This window comes from Taudactylus pleione, unplaced genomic scaffold (genome assembly GCF_031769625.1).
Source record: "Taudactylus pleione unplaced genomic scaffold, aTauple2 ptg001334l, whole genome shotgun sequence".
In the NCBI taxonomy this organism is placed as follows: Eukaryota; Metazoa; Chordata; class Amphibia; order Anura; family Myobatrachidae; genus Taudactylus; species Taudactylus pleione.
The window spans coordinates 3599730-3613589 of NW_028285734.1; the positions used below are offsets into that span (position 1 = coordinate 3599730).

Here is a 13860-nt window from a genome sequence, read left to right on the forward strand (position 1 = left end):
TGGAACAGTAATAGTCTGTGCATAGTAAGATTCACAACTGCAGCTTTATAGTCTCCCGGGTCCTGCAGCCGTGACAAACAAGGCAGATGGCTGTTCTGGTAAGGTCAATACCAACCTGATATCAAACAATGCATGCATTCTGGGGAGAAGACAAATGGAAGGGGACTCCTAAATGCTGGGGGGACAGAATGCTGTTTAATCGGGCACGCTGGCCATCCCTAACACCCGGCTGTGATTCGGGAGGAGGAAGACCGGCACTTAGAATGAGACGCAGAAAGAAAACTCCTAATAAAAAGCAAAAATACATTTTCTCAAACATAAAAAAGGAGCCAACAGGCAGCACTGGGTTCTATCTGACCAATAGCAAGAGACCCGGAACGATAATAGGCAGAACAAAGTCTGTGCTTTGTAACAATACAGTAAGGACGTGTCACCATGGACAATAGGACGGCAACGCCAGGGCTGTCAAAGATACCGGCAACACCCCCAAATTATAACCTGACGCCCCTTTAGTCGTACCCTGTCCTAGCACATTAGTGCCAAACATTTAGGAAAAATTCAGAATTTCTTGCGATCCCTTGAGAATTAGTGGCCAGCTTTTCCATATAATAAGCAACATTCCCACCAGCTATTACAATGCAGAGCTCCAAAATAACTTATATGGGAGGAACCACCGACCTTGCTGCATCCATCCGCACCTATTTAAATACTATAAAATCATAAATATAAATAAAACTACACAAATTCACTATTTCACAGCAATGCATCAAGGAAAAACACCCAGCAATTTTGCACAGTGAGTCACTGGACATTTATACCCTTCATGAACGTAGCGTTTGCCTAAATAATCTACCCTGAACCAATCTAAAGCCCCGAGTAGCAAGTATTGCAGGGTGGTGCAGTCATGTAACCAGCGGCTTTGTGACGCAGACTACAGCTGCCATGATATGCAGAGGTGATGGGAGACCAGGACTGTGTGAGAGGAGTTAGTAGGTCTGTTTTATAAACAATTACACAATAACGGCACAAGACACGTCCTCCACCAAGACCGGACAAGAGCTTCTATATGAGAGCATGTGAGGCCAGCAGGATAACTGTACAGTAATAGCGATATAACCCGGAGACAAACTCCGTTCCATCTGCATCCGGACACAAGGTAAAAGGAACATTCTATACAGACGTTCACACGGATGTATTACAATGCATCCCCAAGATCCTATTCCCCTTAGGCACGATGCATGAGAATCAAGTCAAATGACACCTTACATAAGAAGGAATAGAATAGAATATACATGATCATACGGTGCCTGGGAATACACTGTGCAAATCACAAGTCTGAAGCTCCAGTGAATGTTGGATTCCCAAGAGCTATTGGATCGGATTGTGTTTTTCTACTCAAAAGGGTATTTAACACGTGGGAAACAACAGTAAACATAGCATTGAGGCAATCAGAGAGCAATTCAAATGGAAAAAATACAGAAGAGAAGAGCATTTACACAACAAAAGGCTGGATAACTGCACATATTGGACAATAAATGCCATTCTCACCATATACAATGGCAAAGCACTGTTTACACAATTTCAATGACAATTGAGCTTTAACGGGAAAAATAATAAATAAAAAAAAAAGATCCAACCTTTTAAAAATAAAGCACATCACTAAACCTCTTGTATGGACACACAGGCCTCTGCAGAAGTTTTCTGACTAATTAGGTTTGCAAAGTGTTTGTGTTTCACAGGCTGGGGGGGGGGGGGAGAAGGGTGGGAACTAGGAGCATCTATTCCAACAATCAAATGCCGGGGAAAACCTGCAGAGAATAAGAAGAATTGTCTGCAAATTGCAGTTATCATCCTACTACTTCGAATATGGTAGGAATTTAGGCCCCTGTTCTATGCAGGAAATGGTGGATTCACAATACAACATGAAACGGCTTCAGAGGACTGTATACAAAGCACCAATCACAGGCAGAGCAGACACACTGGGTTATATGGGAAATGCTGGTAGTGAATATATGCGGCTGGACTCCCTCCCCTAATGCATCTCTAAGCAGCATCTCCTTGGTAACTTCGGCAGAATATTAAAGCCCTTTTCAGAGAACCCCAGCGACACAAGAGGCTTTATTTCATAAACCCAGCAGAGAACAAAATGTCACATTAATCTGGGGCTCCAACTATAGCCCGCGCCGAAGGTAAGGAGAGCCCCTCTGGCCTCCAAAGCTGCACAAACGTGACCCAGAAAGTGCAACGAGGAATGTGGAGCAAAGGGCAGCGAGGTGCCAGGATTGTATATCCAACTTGTGCTGGATCGCAGCTGCAGGGGGGGCTTTGCTGAGGCATCTCAGTCAGAAAGGTGCTAGGCGCCATTTTAAAGGAGAACCCTTGGCTCTGGATCTGCAGGAGCCAGGCTGGGTGCTATGGGTGGGAGTAGGGAGGTCACTACAGGCAGACTCATAAATAGAGATGGGAATTATCCATACAAGGAGACCAGAGGGAACCGATCAGACACTGTATAATCAGCTAAAAATTCCCCTATGCTCCATGGGAACTAGAAGAGGTCACTATCCTCGTTCCCCCCTGTGCAAAAATTAACCCTGGAATTTAGCCCTGGAATGAGGAAATCAGAGCGTGGCATTCTCTGGGTTAACCCCTAGCTTGTTTCTGCAACCGTTACAAAAGTGCCTATTAATATCACCACCAAGGAGGGCACTGACTGATCCAACCCTGAGATTCCCACGAAGACCGGGACTATTAGCTACTATGAATGGGTTGTATTGAAATCCCTCAGCTCCCCTCCCCCAACAGATATCACGGGAGTTGGAGGAAGGGTAAAAATGTTTAATAATTCACCAGTCCAGGAGGAGAGCCACAAACAATACGACCGTCTGTCCCGTCAAGCAAGCACAGGAGCAGTAGAATATAAAATTACTAATAAATATCTATATACATTCACCAAAAAAAAACAACAATGTATAATAAATATAATTTCTACATCCAGCAATATATATTCTCCAGCAAATGTCATTACATATTACTCCCACGACTGCAGCATTGAACATATGTATATACAAATACATGGACTGTTATAAAAACATTGTAACACATAAGAGTGTCAGTATTACATGTACACCAATCTACAATCAGAGCCAGGAATACACATCTGTGTCCTCACTTACCACATCTACATGCATACATGTACCAATGTCTAGCCTACAGCCATAACAAAAAAACTAAATAAAATATATATATATATTATATATACATACACACACACACACGTTAAATTAAGGTCAAAGCACTTACACTACATGATGAATACACCTGGCACATATGTAAATAGGAGCTACATGGATGTAGGCTCCTGTGTATCCTACATGTACGCAATGCTCAGTGTTAAGCAATACACATATAAGACACGTAACACATACAGGTTTGTAAATAGTGAGGGAACCGGTCAGCCTCAGACACAATGCAGCAAGAGCAGAGCCAAGAATGGTTGGTCAGCCCCAGGCAGGCTATTGGGGAATGAATGATGGGAACCCTGGGAAGTATCAGGGGAGAGGAATGGGGGGGTACCAAACAGTGTATCATGGTCCCACACAGAGTATCAAGGGAGAGGAATGGGGGGTCCCAAACAGTGCCAGGGGGAAAGTAATGGGGGGGACCCAAACAGAGTATGGGGGGGTGAAAGGAATATGGGGAGTCCCAAACAGTGCCAGGAGGAAAGGAATGGGGGTGTTCCCAAACAGTGCCAGGGGGTAAGGAAGGGGGGGGGAGGGGGAGTTCCCAAACAGTGCCAGGAGGAAAGTAATGGGGGGGGGGGTTCCTAAACAGTGCCAGGGCGAAAGTAATGGGGGGGTGTTACCAAACAGTGCCAGGGGGAAAGTAATGGGGAAGGGGGGGGGGGTGTTACCAAACAGTGCCAGGGGGAAAGTAATGGGGAAGGGGGGGGTGTTACCAAACAGTGCCAGGGGGAAAGTAATGGGCAAGGGGGGGGGTGTTACCAAACAGTGCCAGGGGGGAAGTAATGGGGAAGGGGGGGGTGTTACCAAACAGTGCCAGGGGGGAAGTAATGGGGAAGGGGGGGGGGTGTTACCAAACAGTGCCAGGGGGGAAGTAATGGGGAAGGGGGGGGGGGTGTTACCAAACAGTGCCAGGGGGGAAGTAATGGGGAAGGGGGGGGGGGGTGTTACCAAACAGTGCCAGGGGGGAAGTAATGGGGAAGGGGGGGGGTGTTACCAAACAGTGCCAGGGGGGAAGTAATGGGGAAGGGGGGGGGTGTTACCAAACAGTGCCAGGGGGAAAGTAATGGGGAAGGGGGGGGTGTTACCAAACAGTGCCAGGGGGGAAAGTAATGGGGAAGGGGGGGGGTGTTACCAAACAGTGCCAGGGGGAAAGTAATGGGGAAGGGGGGGGGGTGTTACCAAACAGTGCCAGGGGGAAAGTAATGGGGAAGGGGGGGGTGTTACCAAACAGTGCCAGGGGGAAAGTAATGGGGAAGGGGGGGGGGTGTTACCAAACAGTGCCAGGGGGAAAGTAATGGGGAAGGGGGGGGGGTGTTACCAAACAGTGCCAGGGGGAAAGTAATGGGGAAGGGGGGGTGTTACCAAACAGTGCCAGGGGGAAAGTAATGGGGTAGGGGGGGTGTTACCAAACAGTGCCAGGGGGAAAGTAATGGGGGAGGGGGGGCGTTACCAAACAGTGCCAGGGGGAAAGTAATGGGGGGTGTTCCCAAAAAGTGTCAGGGGGAATAATGGGGGGGTCCCAAACAGAGTATGGGGCAAGTGGGGGATCCCAGGCAGAATCAGAGGAATAGAAATGGGGGGTCCCAGGCAGAGTATCGGGGGCAATGGAATGTGGGGATCCCAGACAGAATATCAGAGGGATAGAAATGGGGGGCCCCTGGCAGAGTATCGGGGGGGGGGGCGGGGAATGGGGCCCCCAGGCAGATTTTGTGGGAAAAGAAATGGGAGATCCTAGGAAGAGAATCAAGGAGAAGATCCCAGGTACAATATTGGGGGTAAAAGGAATAAGAGCCACAGGAAAAGTATCAGGTTGAAGGAATGAGGGGTCCTGTGCACAGAATGAGGTAAAGAGAGGGTCCTGGGCTTATGGGGGAGGGGAGATAATGAGGGGGCTCCCAGGCACAGTATGAGGAGGATGAGGGGGTCCTGGCCGGAGTAGAGAGAGGATGAAGTGAGATCCCGGGCACAGTACAGGGAGTATGGGGGAGGGGGGGCAGGAAAGGGGGGAGGGTGGAAGGGCGCCAGCGGCCGGGGCAGGAATCCGCCACTCACCGTTTAAAATGCTCGATGATTTTGTCATCCCGCACGTTCTCGGGCAGGTTCCCCACCCACAGGTGCCTGGTTTCCCGGACCATGCTGGCTCGGTGTCCCGGCTCATGCAGACGGAGGGAGGGGGGAGAGTGCTGCGGGCCGCTGAGCCCGTCATTGGGCGGGATTCCTGTCACACACAGCGGCTGTCGGGCTCCGTCTCTCGGTCTCCGCCGTGTCCCGGTCACACACTCACATCCAGCCCTCGGCGCCGACACCGGCTCTGCGCATGCGCGGCGGCCACTGAGGTGAATGGGGAGCTGAGGGGGTGGAGGAGGGCGTGGCCGCGACGCGCCTGCGCACTGAGCTCACTTCCAGACCGCGCAGCTGCCAGCAGCCGGCTCCCTGTACTGCGCATGCGCATTGACATTTCCCTGTGATTGAGGTGGGGGCTGTGTGTGAGCTGGGAAACTACAGAGGAGGGGGCTTGGGGGGAATATAGGGAACAAGCAGCCACCATTACACAGGCAGCCTGTACACTGCTCACTGTATACATATTATATAATTATATCATGTGGGGAGACAGCTATATATACAGTATATACAGTGCTGTGTGATATCACTAATAGTACAAGGGGATATAGGGAACAGGCAGCCACCATTACACAGGCAGGTACACTACTCACTATATACATATATAATTATATCATGTGGCGAGACAGCTATATATATACAGTATATACAGTGCTGTGCAACATCACTAATAGTACAGGGGATATAGGGAACAGGCAGCCACCATTACACAGGCAGGGACTGTACCCTCTGTATACTACTCACTATATACATATATAATTATATCATGTGGCGAGACAGCTATATATACAGTATATACAGCACTGTGTGACATCACTAATAGTACAGGGGATATAGGGAACAGGCAGCCACCATTACACAGGCAGGGACTGTACCCTCTGTACACTGATCACTAGTATATATATTATATAATTATATCATGTGGGGAGACAGCTATATATACAGTATATACAGCACTGTGTGACATCACTAATAGTACAGGGGATATAGGGAACAGGCAGCCACCATTACACAGGCTGGGACTGTACCCTCTGTACACTACTCACTATATACATATTATATAATTATATCATGTGGGGAGACAGCTATATATACAGTATATACAGCACTGTGTGATATCACTAATAGTACAGGGGATATAGGGAACAGGCAGCCACCATTACACAGGCTGGGACTGTACCCTCTGTACACTACTCACTATATACATATTATATAATTATATCTTGTGGGGAGACAGCTATATACAGTATATACAGCACTGTGTGATATCACTAATAGTACAGGGGGATATAGGGAACAGGCAGCCACCATTACACAGACAGGGACTGTACCCTCTGTACACTGCTCACTATATACATATTATATAATTATATCATGTGGGGAGACAGCTCTATATACAGTATATACAGCACTGTGTGACATCACTAATAGTACAGGGGGATATAGGGAACAGGCAGCCACCATTACACAGGCAGGGACTGTACCCTCTGTACACTGATCACTAGTATATATATTATATAATTATATCATGTGACGAGACAGCTATATATACAGTATATACAGCACTGTGTGACATCACTAATAGTACAGGGGATATAGGGAACAGGCAGCCACCATTACACAGGCAGGGACTGTACCCTCTGTACACTACTCACTATACATATTATATAATTATATCATGTGGGGAGACAGCTATATATACAGTATATACAGCACTGTGTGATATCACTAATAGTACAGGGGATTTAGGGAACAGGCAGCCACCATTACACAGGCAGGGACTGTACCCTCTGTACACTGCTCACTATATATATTATATAATTATATCATGTGGGGAGACAGCTATATATACAGTATATACAGTGCTGTGTGACATCACTAATAGTACAGGGGGATATAGGGAACAGGCAGCCACCATTACACAGGCAGGGACTGTACCCTCTGTACACTGATCACTAGTATATATATTATATAATTATATCATGTGGCGAGACAGCTATATATACAGTATATACAGCACTGTGTGACATCACTAATAGTACAGGGGATATAGGGAACAGGCAGCCACCATTACACAGGCAGGGACTGTACCCTCTGTACACTACTCACTATATACATATTATATAATTATATCATGTGGGGAGACAGCTATATACACAGTATATACAGCACTGTGTGACATCACTAATAGTACAGGGGATATAGGGAACAGGCAGCCACCATTACACAGGCAGGGACTGTACCCTCTGTACACTACTCACTATATACATATTATATAATTATATCTTGTGGGGAGACAGCTATATACACAGTATATACAGCACTGTGTGATATCACTAATAGTACAGGGGATATAGGGAACAGGCAGCCACCATTACACAGGCAGGGACTGTACCCTCTGTACACTACTCACTATATACATATTATATAATTATATCATGTGGGGAGATAGCTATATATACAGTATATACAGCGCTGTGTGACATCACTAATAGTACAGGGGGATATAGGGAACAGGCAGCCAACTTTACACAGGCTGGGACTGTACCCTCTGTACACTACTCACTATATACATATTATATAATTATATCATGTGGGGAGACAGCTATATATACAGTATATACAGCACTGTGTGACATCACTAATAGTACAGGGGATATAGGGAACAGGCAGCCACCATTACACAGGCAGGGACTGTACCCTCTGTACACTACTCACTATATACATATTATATAATTATATCATGTGGGGAGACAGCTATATATACAGTATATACAGGGCTGTGTGACATCACTAATAGTACAGGGGATATAGGGAAGAGGTAGCCAGCATTACACAGGCAGGGACTGTACCCTCTGTACACTACTCACTATATACATATTATATAATTATATCACGTGGGGAGACAGCTATATATACAGTATATACAGCACTGTGTGACATCACTAATAGTACAGGGGATATAGGGAACAGGCAGCCACCATTACACAGGCAGAGACTGTACCCTCTGTACACTACTCACTATATACATATTATATTATGTGGGGACTCGGGAGACAGATATATACAGTGCTGTGTGACATCACTAATGGTGCAGTGGATATAGGGAACAGGCAGCCACCATTACACAGGCAGGGACTGTACCCTCTGTACACTGCTCACTGTATACATATTATATAATTATATCATGTGGGGAGACAGCTATATATACAGTATATACAGCGCTGTGTGATATCACTAATAGTACAGGGGGATATAGGGAACAGGCAGCCACCATTACACAGGCAGGGACTGTACCCTCTGTACACTACTCACTATATACATATTATATAATTATATCATGTGGGGAGACAGCTATATATACAGTATATACAGCACTGTGTGACATCACTAATAGTACAGGGGGATATAGGGAACAGGCAGCCACCATTACACAGGCTGGGACTGTACCCTCTGTACACTACTCACTATATACATATTATATAATTATATCATGTGGGGAGACAGCTATATATACAGTATATACAGCACTGTGTGACATCACTAATAGTACAGGGGGATATAGGGAACAGGCAGCCACCATTACACAGGCAGGGACTGTACCCTCTGTACACTACTCACTATATACATATTATATAATTATATCATGTGGGGAGACAGCTATATATACAGTATATACAGCACTGTGTGACATCACTAATAGTACAGGGGATATAGGGAACAGGCAGCCACCATTACACAGGCAGGGACTGTACCCTCTGTACACTACTCACTATATACATATTATATAATTATATCATGTGGGGAGACAGCTATATATACAGTATATACAGCACTGTGTGACATCACTAATAGTACAGGGGATATAGGGAACAGGCAGCCACCATTACACAGGCAGGGACTGTACCCTCTGTACACTGATCACTAGTATATATATTATATAATTATATCATGTGGGGAGACAGCTATATATACAGTATATACAGGGCTGTGTGACATCACTAATAGTACAGGGGATATAGGGAAGAGGCAGCCAGCATTACACAGGCAGGGACTGTACCCTCTGTACACTACTCACTATATACATATTATATAATTATATCACGTGGGGAGACAGCTATATATACAGTATATACAGTGCTGTGTGACATCACTAATAGTACAGGGGATATAGGGAACAGGCAGCCACCATTACACAGGCAGGGACTGTACCCTCTGTACACTACTCACTATATACATACTATATAATTATATCACGTGGGGAGACAGCTATATATACAGTATATACAGTGCTGTGTGACATCACTAATAGTACAGGGGATATAGGGAACAGGCAGCCACCATTACACAGGCAGGGACTGTACCCTCTGTACACTACTCACTATATACATATTATATTATGTGGGGACTCGGGAGACAGATATATACAGTGCTGTGTGACATCACTAATGGTGCAGTGGACATATAGGGAACATATACTCACTACTATGCCGGACACCGTGTGCATTGCTGCCCACCAGCCCTGCACTGTATATTATTTTATGATAATTCCGCGGCTGACTTCTTTAATCCTGAGGCGGCCACTTGCGCCTCTGGAAATCCGTCTGGTTGCTTCGTTAGACGCCACCATGAGAACTTGAACCAAGCCTATGGCAGGTGCAGTTTCTCTATCTGAACATGGCGTCTTGTGTGAGCAGCTGACCGTCATCGGACGCAGCTGCCGTCAGCGACACACTTGCGTCTGCCTAACACCCCCCTATTACATTCCAGGTACACCCACTAAAATCCACACTCCCTGTGCCTAAATTCTTTCTACGTCTCCTTGCTGTAACCATCAGGACGCATGTCGCACGCACAATGCGACTCAGATGCAGGCGCAGTGTTTATAACATCGGCTAACTAAGAGAACATCCATATTGTGTGTGGATAGAATCAGGCCCAGCATGCACTGTGGTGACAGAGGCAGCTGAGGGTCCTGTCAGGGGCCTGTTTTTGTTCTCACAATAGAGGGGGAGGGGAGGTAGTGGAACAGGATCTCCCGGCCTGACCCTTCATGGGAAAACAGAGGCTGACCTCTGGGGCCCTGGAAAGGTAGAGGCTCGTGGATCCGCTCGGTTAGTGAAACTGTAGCTACGCTGCCTCTCAGATGGGGCAATTTAAATTTTTGCTAATAAATATTGACATATATCATCCCCAGAGTGTAGACAACCATGATGATAAGAGCATCCATCTAAACACATTATACATCCAAATACAGGGGGTCATTCAGACCCGCTCGCGAGCGCAGGATGCTCGCAAGCGGGTCGATGTTGCCCCACTGCGCATGCGCACGACGGAGGGAGCTCCGTCATGCGCATGCGCGAGACCCGGATAGCGAAGGGCTCTCCGTCGCTCCGGGTCTCGCACCAAAGGGGGCGTGCTGTCGATGTTGATTTGGTGGGCGTGCCGGGGGCGTGGCTGCCAGAAGGAGAACGCCTACCGTCTGAAGCCGGCCCCACTGACATCACTAGTGATGTCAGTGGGAGTGATTTTAGCTCTGATAGAGCCAAAATCACTCCAGGGCTTGCGACAGCGAGACCCTACCGCAGGGTCTCCGTCGCAAGCGCGATGGTCTTGACCATCGCGACCATCATCATGGACGCTCGCATAAGCTGTGGGTGGTCACCCACAGCTATGCGAGCGTCCAGGAGGACGCTCCATTTTCATGGAGGAGGGCCCTGATTCAGAGCGAGCGCTCTGGTCAGAGCGTTCGGCTCTGAATCAGGCCCACAGTCAGTTAATGTTTTTATTTTACATTTAACAGCATTAAATGTTTCTCTGACATTAAATCTTCATATCGGTAATAAAACCCAACCCTGGGGGTGTGTGATTCAGGCTGGGTTCAAAAATAAATGAAGATTCGTTTAGCGTGACATGTTGTGGAACTACAAATATTATCATGCCGGGTCCATACCAGCTGCCGACTAGGGCTGGATTAACCATTAAGCAAAATAAGCACATGCTTAGGGCATCAACGGGGGGTCACTTCAGAAATCTTCCTTTGCAGGATTTAACATGGACCATATGGTGCAAAAGGCAAATGGTGCAACTGAAATGTGGGCCTGATTCAGAGCCGGACGCTCTTTAAGAGTGCTCGCTCTGAATCAGGGCGTTTTTTTTCTTATTTGGTGCGGTCTCCTGACCGCTCACTGAGCAGTGGGTGACCACCCACTGCTTTTGCGGGCGGCCAAGTGATGGTCGCGATCATCGCGACCATAGGGGCTTGCGACGAGACCCTTGTGGTAGGGTCTCGTCCGTCGCAAGCCCCAGAGAGCTTCCTGCTCTAACAGTGCAGGAAGCTCTCCACTGACTTCACAGGTGATGTCAGTGGTGCCTCCCACAAACGGCAGGCGTTCCTTCGGGCACGCCTCCGTTTGTGTAGCCACCGCCCCGCCCACAAAACGGGGCAAGCTGTCGATCAACATCGACAGCCGCCCCTATTGTAGTGAGTCCTGGAGCGAGAGAATTTCTCTCTTGCTTCGGGGCTTGCGCGCAGTACCCCACCATCGACCCGCTTGCGAGCGCATCTGAATTAGGCCCCATGTTCCATAAAAAGGGGCTATGGTCCTGATTCAGAGGCGCTCGCTATTTGCGAGCACTCGCTCTGAATCCGGGCGGATTATTTTTTTTTAAATCCACCTCCAGGCCGCTCGCATAGCTGTGGGTGACCACCCACAGCTTGTGCGGGCGGGCGGCCTGGCGATGGTCGCGATTATCGCGACCATCGGGCTTGCGACGAGACCCTTGTGGTAGGGTCTCGTCCACCGCAAGCCCCAGTGAGCTTCCTGCTCTAATAGAGCACGAAGTTCACTACTTACATCACATGTGATGTCAGTAGGCCGCCCACAAACGGCAGGCGTTCCTTCGATCAACATCGATAGCCGCCCCATTTTGCTGCGAGCCCCGAGACGAGCGAGTGATGTTCTTACTCGCTCCGGGGCACGCGCGCGCAAACTGCCTGACCTTTGACCCACTTGCGAGCACTATGCGCTCGCGAGCAGGTCTGAATCAGGCCCTATATACAATAATAATAAAATAGTAATAATAGAGGTTAATGACAGACATTAATCTTGGTAATACAACAAAATTAGAATCTGGTATGTGGTAAACTGCCTCAGGGTCCACCGCGGCTCACGTGACCGTTCTCGTCTTGGGCATGTCGGCTGTCCTTTTCATCGGCACTCAGTACAGTGTTGCCAAATGGGAGGGGGTCTCCAAATTTGGAGGATTTTAAAGCCCTGGGCGAGAATTTTGGAGATAACTTTTTTTGGGGGGGGGAGAAATATATATATGTGGGTGCCGAAATCTTTTAAGTGCGTAGGGCCTCTAAAGGTCTTAATCTGGCCCTGCTTCCGACACCTGGTATATGGTGTCTCAGATAGCCCGCGGCCTCTGCAGCAAGTGTACGGGTGATTGACTGACCGACCCCACACAGCACGATGAGCAGATATATCTGCCATCGGCTGTGCAGCACAAACATGTCGCTGGTACACACTGGCCAACGCACACACAAGATATATTGGCTGATCAATTGATCGCCCAATATATCTGCCAGTGTGTACCCAGCATTACTCTTCTTCCCAATAACAAGTTTCAGAGTAGCCCCCATCCCTGATCAGGGCTGTGATAACAGCGCTGGATAGGTCACTCATATAGATCTTTCTATACTTACATTATAGTCTCCAGTCACTGCTGTGTCTTCAGTAGATTGATTTTCCCAGCATTGTGTCACATAGCTAGAAAAACTGGGTGAAATTCCAGTTAATTTTAATTCTGGTTGGTTTCCAATAGGAAAACAACATAAACTTATATGCAAGTGGTGGAATCACACGTATATAGCTTATTCACACAGATTTCCTAAGACACTCAATATTGACATTATGTGACTATGCAAAATATATAAGCATCTATCGTAAGATAAATATCACATTATTCTTAGGTTAATACAGTGGTTCCCAAACTGAGTGCCGTGGGGCACCTGCAGGGGTGCCGTGTGTTGATGGGCCAGGACCAAATCAAATTATTTATGGTCAATGTAATTGGCAAAACCAGAGCTGGTGGCTGTCAGTCATAATATATGTGGACAAACAGAAGCGTAACCCTGTCCACCATCATATAACTGACCCTGAGGATGGCAGGTCAGCACAATTTACTACATTTAATAACTTTTTCTAAATATTTAAATTTGAAAATTTTGGCCTAGTGGTGCCATTACTCTGGGGCGCTGGGATTCAAGAAAGATTGGGAACCACTGGCTTAATATATTGCTACTGAGTAGATTCACATCTGGTGAAGGTTCCCTAGCATTAAAGTGTAATATTCAAAGTTTATTCAGTAATTATTAATGTTGTGAAATAAAGGTTATTTGATATCTAAGGTTTAGTACATGGTAAGCAGACCGTGTTTGGTGTTGTACTGATCCACTGTGTCTTTGCAGATTTATGGTATCATCGGTGAG

The 13860-nt window shown here is 47.1% G+C and overlaps 1 protein-coding gene across 3 annotated transcripts in view; it reads right to left on the reverse strand.

Moving 5' to 3' along the window:
* The window catches only part of SPEN (spen family transcriptional repressor), a 53315-nt gene extending 47745 nt beyond the window's left edge, over window positions 1-5570 (reverse strand). For all 3 annotated transcript variants that reach the window (XM_088463246.1, XM_088463247.1, XM_088463245.1), the window contains exon 1: window positions 5295-5570. In XM_088463246.1, the coding sequence (XP_088319372.1) occupies window positions 5295-5377 (83 nt within the window). In that variant the 5' untranslated portion in view covers window positions 5378-5570. The remainder of the gene's footprint in view (window positions 1-5294) is intronic.
* Between the last annotated feature and the right edge of the window lie 8290 nt (window positions 5571-13860).